Source organism: Hyaena hyaena, unplaced genomic scaffold (genome assembly GCF_003009895.1).
Source record: "Hyaena hyaena isolate Hyena2069 unplaced genomic scaffold, ASM300989v1 scaffold_443, whole genome shotgun sequence".
In the NCBI taxonomy this organism is placed as follows: domain Eukaryota; kingdom Metazoa; phylum Chordata; class Mammalia; order Carnivora; family Hyaenidae; genus Hyaena; species Hyaena hyaena.
This window is the reverse complement of record NW_024081075.1, coordinates 753,000-768,082: the sequence shown is the minus strand read 5'-3', so window position 1 is coordinate 768,082 and position 15,083 is coordinate 753,000. Positions and strand designations below refer to the sequence as shown.

General features: G+C 57.7%; 1 protein-coding gene across 6 annotated transcripts in view; it reads right to left on the bottom strand.

Annotated features, from left to right (window-relative positions):
- KCNAB2 (potassium voltage-gated channel subfamily A regulatory beta subunit 2) overlaps positions 1-15,083 on the bottom strand; it is an 87,241-nt gene that overhangs the window by 10,184 nt on the left and 61,974 nt on the right. For all 6 annotated transcript variants that reach the window (XR_005531944.1, XR_005531945.1, XM_039253262.1 and 3 more), the window contains 6 exons: positions 14,361-14,398; positions 7,473-7,552; positions 4,738-4,782; positions 2,706-2,750; positions 1,954-1,997; positions 979-1,065 (listed from right to left, as the gene is read on the bottom strand). Coding sequence is in view for 4 of the 6 variants with exons in the window: in XM_039253262.1 (XP_039109193.1) it covers positions 979-1,065; positions 1,954-1,997; positions 2,706-2,750; positions 4,738-4,782; positions 7,473-7,552; positions 14,361-14,398 (339 nt within the window). In the remaining 2 variants the exon portion in view is untranslated. The remainder of the gene's footprint in view (positions 1-978; positions 1,066-1,953; positions 1,998-2,705; positions 2,751-4,737; positions 4,783-7,472; positions 7,553-14,360; positions 14,399-15,083) is intronic.

Below are 15,083 nucleotides of genomic sequence, written 5' to 3'. Positions count from 1 at the left end.
TGGCAGCGCGGGCCAGGCGGGGGTGGGGGGGGCTCCACACCGCTTTGCTTTTCCTTCACTTGCAAGATGTTCTCATAGGGCACTTATTTTTCTTTTATGCATTTTATGGAGAAGTTTGTCTTGGGGGGAAAGAGAGTCGTGTAAATAAAAACACTGTCTCATAAAATGCAGCCTGGACACAGGAGTCAATAGTCGGGCTAAGGGTACTGTGTACCTTCTATGATGAATGTCCTTGACTTGGAGGAACTAAATGGGTCCCCTGGTGATAAAGAAAGATTTAAAGAGACCAGAGTTTATAGCTGTGGGAACACGGACAGGCGCGGTATGACAGAGAGAGCAGGGGGGGATGCACAAATCTCCTTCCCAGAATACTCATTTTGTTTAAAGACAAAAAAAACCCCGAAAAAACAAAAACCACAGAGACCACACACGCATATATACACGCACGCACGCGGTATATATATAAACAAATGAAGAAAGAACGAACTCGAACACAACTTCATTTTCCAAATCCCTGAAGCAGCAAAGCACAAATGAGGAGGCCTGAAGCAGGAAGTGGGGGGGGGGGATGGGAGGGCAGAGATGGGAGGAAGGGAAAGAATAAATAAGCAGCAAAAAAACCAAAACTGCTTTTCAGAGCAGTGCACGTTTTTTGTCTTTCTCCTCTAAGTAACAATTTATCTCCCAGAGCAAAAGGCCCCTAAAACCTCCCGGCAGAAGCGGAGTGGGATTGAAAAGAACACAGCGGTTGCAAGCAGCTGTCACATCGTGACTTCATTTAGCTACGAAATAGGAAATAGGAAGAGCTGAGAGGAGAGAACATTCCACAGGGTTCTGAACCCGGGAGGGGGCGCGGAGCCAGGTGCGGATCAGGTGCACGGACCCAAGGCCAGGATGGGACTCGGCCTGGAGGCGCCGGGCCCGCCCCCCCCCGCCCCCCTGTAGCGGCAAGGCCTGGGTGCCCCGTGGAGAACCCACCTTCCATGGGCGTGTTGGGGTCCGGGCGGTTGGCAAACACCACGTCCACGTATTCCAACTGCAGCCGCTCCAGGGAGGCTTTCAGACCTGGGGGGGAGGGGTCAGGAGGGACGGTCAGCATCTTCACTGACATTCCGGACCCTCACCATGCTGTGAGCGCGAACGTGCGCGCATGCGGCTCCGGAGCCGTCCCACGGCACGGCGACACCTGCGGGCAGGTGCCACCTGAGGTGAAGAAAAGCCAGGACTGAACTGGGCCCACGCCCCAAATAGGGGGGTTGTGTGGTCGGGTCCACAGGCCAGATGCTCCGTGACTGAATGAAGGGGTGCCCTCCTGGTGACGGGGAAGCCAGGTTCTCCCGCACGGAGGGGGCGCTGCACCCCTGCCCATGCACCGAGGGCGGAGATCACCAGCGAGCACTGAGCAACGGCTCAGAACAGAGCTGCACAGAGACGGGCTGGGGGGGCTGCGGGCAGCGGAGCCTCCGAACCATGTGATTCTTAAAGGGGCGGGTGTATCACCTGGATGAAAACGAGCACTGGTGGGAAAAGGCACGAAGGCAACGCCAAGTATAGCATAAGCAGCCTCGCCGACCCTTCTCTTCTCTCTCGACACTCGTGCACAGAGCCCCCGGCTGTCTGACATGCAGCCGGGGTTCTTCCCGGTCCCCCCCAAACCCCAGAGGTGGCCACTCTCCCCACACCCATTTTACAGATGTTGCCACAGAGGCTTGGGGAAGTGATGCCCCTTGCTCAGGACCACCAGGCGGCATGGGGCCCGGCCCAGGCCTGCCTTGTCTTCCCCAGACCACGCTGCCCATCTGAGGGCTGTGCTCTGGTGACGGGAGGCTGGGCGGAAGGGCAGGGTGGGACCAGAGCTCCGGCTGGTGGGCGGGGCACTCTGCTTCCTTCGCTTGTGCGGCTGCAGGAGGCTGCCGGTTCAGGGGCTGCGTGGGGCCACAGCGCCTCCCTCACCTTCTATTATGTGCTTCCTCGAAAGGCCCCTCTCGGTCTCCGCTCTGAAAAACAGGACAACAGCGTGTGTGATGTTGCAGGCGGTTTTGGGGGAAACGTTCATGATGCGATGTTAGGCCAAGAAAAGTAGGTCAGTGCGTGCCGCCTGCGTCTGATTCCACTTGGGAGACGACCACAGGCTACAGGGATGGCTCATGCAGCTGGGGGTGGGGTGGGGTGGGGGGTGGGATGGGGGGCGGACCGCTGCCTGGCTGGCCTGGGGGAGGGCGGTGGCCGCAGGGGGAAGGGGGGTCTGGGTCCCAATCGGCCCTTCTGTTTTGGCCCTTGGATTTTTTTTTTTTAATTAAGAATGAATCGTATTTATAATTCCTAAGACGCCGATTTGGTCTGGCCCTAGAGATGATGAGGGGCCAGACTGCTGGAAACAGGCAGGGGTGGTCTGTGGCCAGGGAGGGTGGCGCATGGTTGAGACAGTTCGCGAATTTTCTGGGTCTTCCGGAGTTTGGGGGATGTTACCTTTGTAATCAGAAAAAAATAACAAACCCACGAAGGTAAAGAATAAAAATGAAACAAGGTTTGAGTAAAAGGCAATTCAGACGAAGCTGCTTTGCTGGGAAGTGACGTCCCTCAGCAGGGCTGGGCACCAGTGGGGCAGACAGCTGCACAAATGCCACCCCCCCCAACCATCCGGGAGTGGGGAGGGGGAGCTGACCCTTGACCCCGGCCTGGAGCACGCCTGCCGCTGCACTTACTTTCCTCCCCAGAAGATCTTGGTGGTGATGACCAGGCTGGACCGTCTGTGAACAGAAGACGGCTGTTACTGGACGTGGCCGGGGTGGGGAGGGGTGTCTTCAGCTTGTAAAGAGGGTCCTAAACACCTTTCTCATCTGGGAGCACGGGGTGGGAAACGGGAGCTTCTAGATCATTCCGTGTTTGCTGTGTGCGAGCCAGGGTCCTGGGGCTCCCTATGGAGCCAGGAGACAAGCCACAGATGCAACAAACTCATCTTGTGGCCCAAAGCTGGGCAGTGGGGGCGGGAGGGGATGGGTCCCGTGCACCAGAGCCCAGAGCAGGAGGCATGCTGGGGGCGGTGAAGACGGAGCCCGGCCGGGGAATGGAAGCCCCCCGCCCCCACCCCGGGTGCAGGGAGCTGGCTCCCAGGAGGTCACTGCAGGGGCTGCGCCGATGGAGGGGCTGTGGTGGGGATGCAGAAGGCGAGGGGGCCACGCAGGCCGGCTCTTCCCCTATAGGCTGGAGACAGGCTTTCAGAACGTGGGACGGCTTTGGGGAGAGCCTGGGGGACACGGAGGGAGGGGCGGGTGGGTGGCTCAGGCCCCTGGGTGAGGGAGCTGGTGTGTGGGTGATGGTAAAGCCCCGAGGGAAAGGACTGGGTTCGGGCCTCCTGCTAGAAACCCACAAGAGGCAGGTGCTGACACCTGGCTGGTCCTGGCGGGGTGAGTGGGGATACGGATGGCCCCTCCAGGCCACAGCTCATCGAGACCCTTCCCAGGGGAGGGTGTGCCCATGTCCCCTGTGGTTGTGTTTTCCTCCCTTGGAGGGGGGGTGGGGGGCTGCTCAGGAAGTAGCTCCTCAAAATCAGAGGCCGTGGCCCCCTTGAACTTCACCTCCAGGCAGGGGGTGACTGAATACCTATCTCCCTGGGTATTCACCTCAGACCTAATCAGGGGACTCCTAGTAGGTGCCATTTCCTTCAATTACAGCCCGAGGAGGAAATTCTGTGATGAATTAGAGCCGAGAAGAAACAAACAGCTCTGTTGGGACAAGAAGGGTGTCTGTCACCTGTGCCCCGGGGGGTCTGAGTGGCACTCGCCGGGGGTGGGGTGGCCGGACAACAGCTTCTGCTGTTTCTGAAAATAAAGACACGCAGGCCCCAGGGGGCCCCCAAGTGCAGGCGAGTGCCCAGCCCGGTCTGTGCCAAGGAGGGCGGACCCCTCAGGCTTCTGAGCTGCTTGTGGGGGGACAGAGTGGAGGGCCGGGGTGAGGACCAGCCACGAGGGCCACCCCGCTCCCCAGGCCACTGTGATGTGTGGCCCTGAACGGGCCAGCTGACTTACAGACTCAGGCCCTTGGGCCTCAGGACAGCCCCGCAAGGGAGGTCAGACATGGTCCCTTTACAGGCAGGGCCGGGGGCAACGAGGGAGGCCAAGCCCAGAGCAGGCCGGCCCTCGCCTCAGTGGCCGCACCTACCCTCTGCCTGACCCAGGCCGTCAGGAAGTCTTCGTGTCCAGATCTTTTTGGCCTCACACAATCAGTGTGCAACCTAGTTCCCCGGCCCCCTGAATCCCTGCTAGACCAGGGGTGGAGGTCAGAGGCAGAGGGGCAGAGCTGGGGGCGCAAGGGCCCCCCCGCTCATCTCCCCTCTCAGGCAGGGATGCCTCTGGTCTTCGAGAATGGAGTCTGGCACCTCACTTGGTGACTCAGCCCAGGCTTCCCACCTCATCACAGCCCCTCCCATCCCCCTCCAGTGTGCATGTTCTCTCCCCGTGGGCTGCCTCCACTCTGGAACATTCTCCCCTTCCCAGTGAGAATTCTGAGACATTCCAGGCTTTAGCAGGACTGGCCAGCTGCCCAAGGGCCAATGATGCCAATGCCAAGCACTCGACTGGGCAACAGGCAGGAAGAGCTTTGGGACGCCAGCTAGTGCTTATCCAGGACCCAGTGGCATCTGTCTCGCATGGTGCCCTCCTCCCTCCCACCAGCCTCTTCCTCGCTTTCCCCTGTGTGCACCGTGGACACTGACCGCAGAGGGAAAAGGGTAATTACCTCCATCCTTTCTTCTTGATGATGTTTCCTAGTACCACCTCGGCCCTGCAAGAAAAAGACCGAGACACAGGGATTTCATTACAGTGTGACAGCAACGTTCAACCTCGCCCCTACAGTGACAATCGGCCACTGGGTCCCCTCCGTGAAAATGCCACTGGGGCCAGAGAGCCAGGCAGTTAAACGACGCTCGTCTTGGCTCGGGCAGTTCATTCCAGAACGGGAGAGAGCCTCTGAGTGGCCGTCATTCCCCATGAAGATGGCCGTGGGCGGTGCAGCCATGGCTCTGGCTCTCGCAGAGAAGGAAGGAGTTGATGTCCAGCTTGGCGAGGACTGCGGGATCCCGTTTCCCTGGGCTGCTGGAAATTCACTGGGGGAAATGTTTGGCAACGTTCCAGGGGTAAAGTTTCCAGAGAAGTGTATTTTTTTTTAAAGGTAAATTATTCATCAAGTGCATCCTCTCTTTTTTCAGAGATGATCAACATGTATTCAGGGCCAGGGGCTGAATTTCCAGCAGGGGGCATGCGTGTGTGTGTGTGTGTGTGTGTGTGTGTGTGTGTGTGTGCACGTGTCTCTCTTGTTTCTTGCTTTTCAACAATAGTGAGACAAATGCCATGCTGACTGCTCTCCGTTCCTTCTGGCGTCACTCTGGCCACACACCAAACTCGGGCTAGCCGGGGTCATGGGCGGGGCTGTTCCAGCCTTGCTTGGCACCGTGGCACTGGATTCACTTTTAAGAACTTTCTGCTTGTAGCAAAATGTTTCTGCGCAAAAACAACAGACGGAGAACGATCCATACCCACTGCTACATTCCAATTATAAAAGCGCCTGAGTCATCCACTCAGAAATAATGGGCTCTAATTTGCAAGCTGTTCAGCATACATTCGGAATGCTCTTCATTCATGGTCAAGATGTACAGAAACCCGCTCAGGCCTGGGCCTCTTCCCTTTAGTCCTTGGTCCCGCGTTTGTGGGATGAAAGGTCAGGAAAGAAGGAAGGGAGAAAATCACGGAGTGGTCCTGGGGTTACAGGAGCTATAGACCATCCGCTAGGCAAAGCCTGTTGCTTATGGCTACGGATTCTTGTGGCCCTGAATTTGGGAAGCCTGACATCTGCTTGGGGGGCCGGGGGGAGGGGGAGGAGCCGGCACAGAAATCCTGCAGCTCTCGGGTAAGTGCCCAAATTAGCATCAGCATAAGAAGCAGGGGACTCAGCAAAATATGCACTTGGCATTCTGGTTGGCAAGCGGGACAGCGCCTGGCCCAGCAGCCCCCTGCCCAGAACAGCTTCTTCTCACCCGTCCCTTGCTTCCCGTGTGGGTCACTGCTGGCACCCTGCCACCGATGGGGCTGAGAGGGTAGGTCCAGCCCAGAGATGGACTGCGAAGAAGCCGCAGAGGCGTGCGGAGGAGAGGAGGCAGGATGAGGGAGGTGGGCTCCAGGGGCAACAGTAACCCACGGAAGCCGCTCCGAGTCCTCGACTGCTGGGCAGGGGCTCTGAGAGGCCCTGTGGCTGCCAGACACCTGGTGCGTTCGCCCTGATATGCCCTGCGTGTCCGGTTCACCAGGGGCAAGTGAAGACAGGGACCCAGGGACTGTGGCGGCCGTGGAGTGGGGTGTGCAAGGCTTGTGCACAGGGGCCAGGCCATCTGGAGGCCGAGGAGGCTGAGTGCAGCTGCCTCCCCCCGCACGCTCTCCGGGCAGCAAAGCCACGGTGGGAGCAGGGCCCAGGGAACGCCCGTGGGCTTGGCAGGCGCATCGGGCTTTTCTGCCTCTGACCCCTTGGCTTAGTGCATCTGTCTGGGAAGCCTTTCACTTTGATGGGAAGAGGCTGCCGGTAGGGAGGGGTTAGGAGGGGGCTGTAGCATCAGGAGGGGCAGAGAGGCTGCTGGCAGGGACTGGAGGAGATCTGGGGGTCCCAGCAGAGGTCCCTGAGGCTGTCAGTCCTCAGACCCTGGGTCGGGACTTGAGAAAAGGCCCCGCCGGGGTCCCGATTCTCAGTGCTCTGGGCCCCCTTGCAAGCCGTAGGTTATAACCCAGAGCCTTTGAGGGGGGTGCTGACCCGCAGCAGCCCCGGTGCATAGCCCGCCAGCTGATGGGAACTTGGCTCGCCCCAGGCAGGAGGGGCCGGAGGGAGGAGGCACAGAGAGCCAACGAATGACTTCACAAACAAAAGCTGACTTTTGGAAACCCGATGCAGGAGAGTGGATGATTTGATTACAGCGAGTCTTTAAAACTGAAGCCAGCAGCCTTGGCTGAAGAGGGCTTTTACATAATTGAGTAGGGAAGTTCACTGCCAAGATGGGAAGTGCTTCCTACAGCGCTCGGCTGGCCAGGCTCCGCTCTCCCCAGCAGAGAACACGGTCTCCCCTGCACTGCAGTTCCCTGCAGCCCTCGCCGTACCATTAAGACGTGGGAATGTCAGGCATGTGGCGCTGGCCGCGGGAGCGCCTGGGACAACAGCTTAATCAGGCTCTGGGCGGGCACAGCATCTCAGACACTGGAGGGACTGTGGTCCTCTCGGTGCTGGGATACGTGGGCAGTTTAGAAAGTGACCAGCGTCCGAGCGTTCTGCAATTCGGGCCCCCTGAACACAACACCTTCTAAAGCCACTTAGAGCGTAGAAAAGCAGGCAGAAGTGGGAGGCACATTTGTGGACATTTGGGGGCAAGGACCAGAGCTCTTTCCAGGGAAGGTATGGCCTGTACCGCACTTTCCCCGTGAGAAAAAGACACGTACTTGCCCGCCGCGTAGACCTCTGCAGTATCGAAGAGGTTGATGCCATTGTCGTAGGCCAAGGTCATTAGCTGCTCCGCCATCTGAAAGGAGAAAACCAGGGCCGCTAGCGCACAGCCGTGTCCTGCCAGACGGGGTTGGGGGGTGCCCGGAGACTCGGGGGCATCACCTTGTGGCCTGGGGGGCCTCCTGGCGTCCAGACCCTGCACCCAGGGCTCCACTCGACCTCTGCTGCCATGGGACAGGCATGGAGGCAGCTCTAGGTAGTGGACCCACAGGAAGGAACAGCCTATGGGTCCTCACAAAGCTTAGCACTTATATTTAGTCGGACACAGCCCCCCACAGGAGGGCGATAGATCCTGGCGGAAAAGCGAATGCTTTTTTAAAGCGATGGCTAGAACGTGTCCTGTGGCCGCATGCCCCCGATTCCTTCCCAGCAACCACACATCATCACTGTTGTTTGCAGACGGAGACACGGCCACCCCCCACTGGAGCATGCTGCCTCGGGGGAGCCTCTCCGCTGCCTGGCAGGCAGGGCTGATGAATGCGCCCCGATCCCCACACGCCCTCGGCCAGACTTTGCTGCTCAGGCTGGTCAAAGGATGAGCTAGCGCTCCACCAGCAGCGACCCGCTGCTTGTGGGGGTGAGGATGGAGCAGGGGGAGGCCCCCCGACAGTTAGCCACGGAGAACTCCGCGGGTCCTCTGGACAGCGCAGGGGTCCCCCGGAAAGTCGCAGATGCGAACGCCCCGGCCCCTCACTCCTCAAAGTGCCCTCACTTCTCAAAGTGCCCTCACTTTGCTGCCCGAGCTGGGCTGAGTAATAACTTCACAACCCTCCCAAACCGCAGGACGAAAAGCCGGCCACGTTTGGGTTCGCAGAGATCCTCCCCACAGAGGACTCAGAAGCCCCACGGGCCAGACGGGTATGGAGGGTGAGGCCCGGTGGCCGGCGGGGAACCCGCACTCGACCCTGCCCCTCTGGGAAGGCAGCTCAGCATGACCACATCCCTTGATTTTTCAAGAGAAGCCAGGGATCCAGGGAATTTTGGGGTGGTAAAAAATTTCTGATTTTCAAATGTGGGCAAGGAACCCCAGAGATTTCTGATACTGAGCAGGCCAAGCTAGGCCCTATCAGTCAACGGCTGTCGTTGGAGTCAGAAGGCCCAGGGGGCGTTGAGGTGGTCGGTGGAGGGATTTTCCACATCCACCTGCAGGGCTGATGGACTCCACCGGCACTCAAGTGTGATCACATCGTCCTCGCCAGCCTCCTCCCCCTCCCCTCTGCTTCTCTCTCTAGTGCTCCAGGCACACCAGCCTCCCTCAATGGTTCGTCCTGCCTTCATCCGGACTTCTCTGGGCTGCATCTGCCAATCTGCCCAAGCTCTGCTGGGGGTGCACCCCGTGCTGGGCCCTGGTGGGTTATACAGACCATCTAGGGGTGCATGCTGCCTCTGGGGAGGGTTCTAAGCCGAGCAGACTCAGGGCTTTTAGTTTGATACTTCAGACAGCGTAGATCTTTCACGCCTACTAGAGATGTTCTTCTGCTCTTTGCTCTTCTCACGCTACATCTTGGAAATCAACCCATAGCAGTTCACGGGGAGCTTCTGCCTTCTTTTTTAAAAAAGTATTTAAAACAATTTAAAAATTGTGGTAAAAGATGCATAACATAAAATTTACCATTTTAACCTTTTTAGTGTATAGCTCTGTGACATTAAGTACATGCATGTTGTCGTATACCATCACCCCGCCCCCTTCCAGAACTTTCTAATCTCCCCAAACAGAAACTCTGTTCTCATGAAACGCAAACTTTCCACGCTCCCTCTCCCCCCAGCCCCCGGCACCCACCCATCTATTCTCCTAGTCACCTCATGTGACTGGGGTCACACAGTATTTGTCTTTCTGTGACTGGCTGACTTACTTCACGTAGCTTGGTGCCTTTAAGATTCCTCCATGTTGTAGTGTGTGTCGGGATTTACACGGCTGGGTTTTGAAGGGTGGTTAGGAGTTCGTCAGGCAGGAAGGGGGAGAGTAGGTGGAGGGGGGTGGTGCAGGCAGAGAGGCTGGTGCGTGTGGAGGAGGGTAGCTTGCTTCACCTTGCCCTTCCTGTGCTCAGGTCCAACACCTGGGCCTCCTCCTCGCCCATCTTTCTCTTACTCTTACTTCAGCCGGTCTCGCCGGCTCCCCCTTGAAGCCGATCCAGAATAGACTCCAACCCCGCCCCATCTCCACTGCAGCCACCTGGTCCAAGCCGGAATGGCCTCAGCTGGGTTTCTGTGGCAGCCCCTGACGCTCTCTGCTTCTGTCCTTGCCCCCGGCACCCTGCCTGGGCAAAGTGGGGTCCACACAGCAGCAGCAGATATGCAGAACCCCGGGCTCTGGCCCAGACCTGCCACATCAGAACCCGCATTTTCACCGAATTTCCAGGGGTTCATGCATACAATACAGTTCGAGCAGCACCCCCCACCATCTGGGAAGGGGGGTCTGGCTTTTTCGGTGGAGCAGCCAGAGTGAGCCTTTTGAGGTAAGTCAGGTCAAATGTCCTCTGTCCAAAAATCTCCAGTGGCTTCTCTGCCACGGACGGTCAAAGCCAAAGTCCCCATCAGATCTGCTCCCTCACCTCTGGCCCCATCTCTTGACCTGAGGCTCCTCCTCCTGTGGCCTGTTGGAGGCTGGGTACAGTCCTGTTCCCTTGGCCTGGAATGCCCTCTCCCCGAATCACCACATGGCTCACTCTCACTCCCGCGTTCCCTGATCGTCCGGCACAAAATGGGAGCCCACATCCCACAACTCCTTTCTGTTTTCTTGTTCTCTGCAGTTGACTAAATAACGGCTCGCGGAGCCTGTGAAGGGTCCCTTGGGTAGAAAAAGGGTCTCTGTCGATGTGACTACATTAAGGGTCTTGAGATGGGCAACGCTCCTGGGCTGTCAGCTGGGCCCTGAATGCCACCACAGCTGTCCTTACAGGAGGGAGGCCGAGGGAGGGTCTGACACAGAGGAGCAGGGGTGTGACCGACCGCAGAGGCAGAGGCTGGAGCGCGGTGGTCACACACAGAGGACTGTGAGAAAACACATCTCTGAAGTTCTAAAACCATGCAGTTGGTGGAAATTCGCTAATGCAGCCACAGGACGCGTCTAGCCCTCCGAGACGATAAGATGTGCTTACTGTCCGTCCCCCTCCCCAGAAAGATAGCAGCCGATGGCAGGGACCTGGCGCTCTGCGGCGCCCCCCAGGCCCGAGCTGGGAGAGGACCGTGCTCAGCTGGCTCTGGTGGCCTCCAGAGCGGCCTCCCCGCCACGTCCTCACTGCTCCTGGCCACGCCTTGCCCCTCCCCCCTTCTCCTGTTCACTGAGCTGGAGCATGAACGCTGTGAACACATCTAGATCCCCCCACGGACGGGGGAAGCCGGGCGGATTCGCACAAACCAGGCCTCGGCCGCCCCCGGGGCTGACCCGGCGAGGCTCACCACGCAGAGAAGATCGGCAGGCTCTGACTCGGGGGACACCGGTCCCATTTCCCCAGAAAGACATAAACACGATCCTAACCACATCAGGACGGTGAGAAAGAAGATGAGGGCACGGGAGTTTTTGGGGCTGGGCTTTTAATGTCTGTCATTGCTAGGATTTGGGTATAATTCCCCTCCCGGGTTTTTCTATGGGAATATATGCTTTCCCCTCCCTGCAAAACTGCGGCTCTAACACACAGACTGCTGTCGGTGCTGCTTTCCACGCGCTCTCTCCTGGGCCTGTTTCCCACGTCATTCATCAAAACATGACTTCTGAAGACTTCCGCTCCGTGGGCGCGTCCTACTTCATGTGACGGGTGATCGGCTATTTCCAACATCAGAGTCCCAGAAACTAATGGCAGGAGGAAGTTTAGGAGACGGTGGGCCTCCTCCCTTCCACTCCCACTGGGGGGACCGGGAATCCATCCCGTCCCAGACCTGGGAGCTGACCGCGACCCTCCCTTCAGGATTCTCCAGGTAGACCTCAGGCACTTGACGTATCTCTGGAGCTCTGTGTCCTCAAAATGGGGATAACGCTACCCCCCCGGGTCAATGGAGGATGGAGCGCCATAATAAATGTCAAGTTTAGGGGCGCCTGGGTGGCTCAGTCGGTTGAGCATCCGACTTTGGCTCAGGTCATGATCTCACGGTTCGTGGGTTCAGGGCCCGCGTCAGGCTCTGTGCTGACAGCTCAGAGCCGGGAGCCTGCTTTGGATTCTGTGTCTCCCTCTCTCTCTGTACCTCCCCCACTCACATTCTCTTTCTCAAAAATAAATAAACATTAAAAAAATTAAAAAATAAATAAATATAAGGTTTGTAGCTACCATCCTTACTAGATTTTTAATGCCCAGGCTGCTTTGAATGCATGCTCTGAGCAGCCGTGTCAGGTCACACGAAGGGCCCCGTCTAGAGGTTGGAAAGCTGACTCTGACCAGGGCAGTGCCCACACTGGGCCAGGTGATCAGAGCTTCACTAACACTGTCTGCTCAGCCCCTCCAGGACCCCTTCCCCAGGGACACAGCCCCATAGACATTTGCAGCGAGCTGCTGTGACCCCAGAGGACAGGGAACGGCAGAGCTAAGGACCAGAGAGTGAGACTGTAGTCTGCAGGTCAGATGGGGCTCTGGGGAAGCAGCCAATACGATATGTAAATGAGCGGGCGTGGCCACATGTCAATAAAACTATTTATAAACACCTGGTTGTGGAGTTCATAGAGAGAGTAGAACAGAGGCTCCCGGGGGCTGGGGAGTTATTCCCGCATGGTTCCAGAGTTCTGTTTAGGGTGATGCAGAATTCTGGAAGCAGACAGTGGTGATGGCTGCACAGCAAAGAGAATGTACTTAATGTCACTGAACTGGACACTTATAAACGGTTAATGTGGTAAATTTTATGTTATGCATATTTAACCATAATAAAAATGGCAAAAATAGCAAATCTTATGTTTCATATACTTAATTGAAAGAAAAAAACCAAACACTAGGCTGGGGGCCAGAGGTGGCCAGAGGGCCACACTGCTCACTGCCGTTGGCGGGTCTTACCGTGAAACACCCCTTTGCCACGGAAAACCCACCGGTTCCTTGTTTCTGTATCTCCTGGGCATCATGGAGTCTTGCACACAAAAGGGAGCTCTAAACACAGGACCTTGTTCCTGGATTCTTCAGAAGGGCAAGCACCTTCCTCTGGACACAGGCTTAGCAAAGAACACGGCACTCTTTGTGGCGTGGGTGGGGCGCCCTCTGGAATGCGCCGTGGCCTGTGGCCCCGTGGCCTCCGGAGGTCTGGGCAGCTTACACGGTCCTCTGCAGCCTGGGATGGTCCTGGATTCCTCGTGGTGCTGACATTGGTGGCTCAGCGGGGCAGGAAGCCAGCCAGCTAGAGAATAAAACCTGGCCGTTCTTCATCTGAACCGCAGCGAGGCGGGCCCTGCGTCCTTGACATATTGATTTTGTTGGACACTAAACACAGGATTTAATACGAAAAGTCCACTTGCTCCCTCGCTCCATCATTTCTGCCTGCCAGGTCCTTTCAGAACCCCGAATCTGTCATCTATTGTATCTGCTGTCCTTCAGCTTTGTGTCGTCTGGAAACGACATCTGGTGTCTTCATAGGGTCACTATATCCAGGATGGAGACGCGGCGGAGGCCAGAGCCAGCTGGGCGGCCAGGGGATCATGAATCAATACTCTTTGGGTGCAATGGATCTGTTGGTGAAGACGTCAGCTGACCGGACGGTTATGATTCCGCCACTTCTCTGTATCTTTCTCACAAGGACGACACACGGAGGGGAAAAGCAGTTATTCCCCTCCATGTCAAAAGGGAAACAGGGGAGTCACCCACCACTTACTTAGGGGGAGCCACAGGGGCTCGGGGGCTCCGACTTTCTATTCTGAGTGCTCAGAACCAATCTGGTGGCTAAAAGCAAGATAATTCCCTGTAACTTAAAAACTCCTGACTTTATCCTGAGATAGTCCAGAGCCAGAACCCTCTTCAAAGGCAAGGAGCTTCTGGACCCAGTGACGGCCACAAAACCAAAACGGAACAAAAGCACAAATTAAATACATTTTGATTTTGATGGGAGCAAAGCTTTTCCTTGGAAAACGAACGAAGCAATCACAGCTGATGAGGTCTCAGATGAACTCGCTGATTAATTTTTAAACGCCACCTTTCCGAGAGGAAGTAGGGCAGACGTGAGGACAGCTTCTGGTGCAGGTGTCCAGACCTCTCTGAGCAAATGCCACCGCTCTCATTTCCAGGATATTCACTCACTGGTCAGACACGCACGGCAGCCCGGGGGGCACCCCTCTCTCCACAGCAGACGCCGCGTCGCTGCGGGAAGCCGGAGGCCCCAGCAAGTACATTCGACAGCAATGTGCAGGATTAACAGAAGCCATGGGAAATGCAGTTAGGAGCTCGGCAGACGTGGAGCTACTCAGTCTTCAGGCTGGAGTCAAATGTGCCGAATCTGGATTCCGAATGACTTCAACGGACACTTACTGAAGTTTCAAATCCGCATGGCTGTTTTCTGCTGGAGCAGCTTAGAAACCCATTGGGCTTTGTAAGTTGGAGAGTGTGTGCTCCCTGAATTTTCCTGGCTAGTGGTGGAATAGGTGTTGTGCAGGTGAGAAGCTGGAGTTCCTGAGCCTTTAGGGGACTGGCTGACGTCCCAAGGCGCCCGCTGCTAAGGACCGGTACAAGATCTGACACTGCCGTGGCTGACCTCACCGTGCCCGCCACCCCAAAGGATCACGGCACCCTCGGGGAACAGAAAGAGGGAGGCTGCGGTGGCCGCCATGAGCACAGGCCCAGTGGCTCATGTGGTGGACTCTACCATGTGCCTGGCGCGGGCAGCCCTTGCTGCGACCTGGGGCCGAGAAAGCCCCGTCTTACCTCATCGGTGATCTGGCCTCCGAAGGTCACCCATGTTCCTGGAAGGAGACACACAGGCTCAAGTCAGAGAGCCTCCCAGGGAGCTCAGGCCTCCCCGAGTGCTCACTCCTCAGGCTGCAGAGTGTGGGGGCAGCCACAGGCCACCACGCCGCTCCGCTCTGCGCTGAGCACGTCCTGGCCTTCAGGGCAAGGCTTCCTCTTGGGGCCACCAACCTGGGGGACAGCAAGTGCCTGGAGAGGCAGCTGGCTGCAGCTCTATGAGCCGCCCGCTGGGGCTCGCGCTGACGTGGCTCCCATTCTGGTGACCTCCCTCACGGAGCAGGATGAGGGGCGTCTCCCTGAAATCACACAGCGTCTGACAGCCGTGCCCCCACTCCTGCTGGCTGGCTACGCGTGGGTGCACGTGGAGGGGTGTGGCGGGACCATGCTGTGTGTGCCATGGAGGTGGAGGGCGGAGCTCACGTCTGGGCCCAAATCCACCTGCCCTTTATGAGGACTCCGCCACGTGGGAGAGAAGATGCTCTCCAGACACAGCTGGGGCCAGCGCGCTTCTCGAACATTCTGGTGCGAGACGGGGGGCTGTGTGGGCACAGGGCCCTGGGAACTTGCCTCATTTCCACCATCTCCCCCCTAGGACATCCCCCTCCCCCGCCCCCGGCCTCCTGGTTGCCATGGCAACCGAGCCTCACCAGTGCGTGTGTGCCCCCCCCCCCCCCCCCCCCC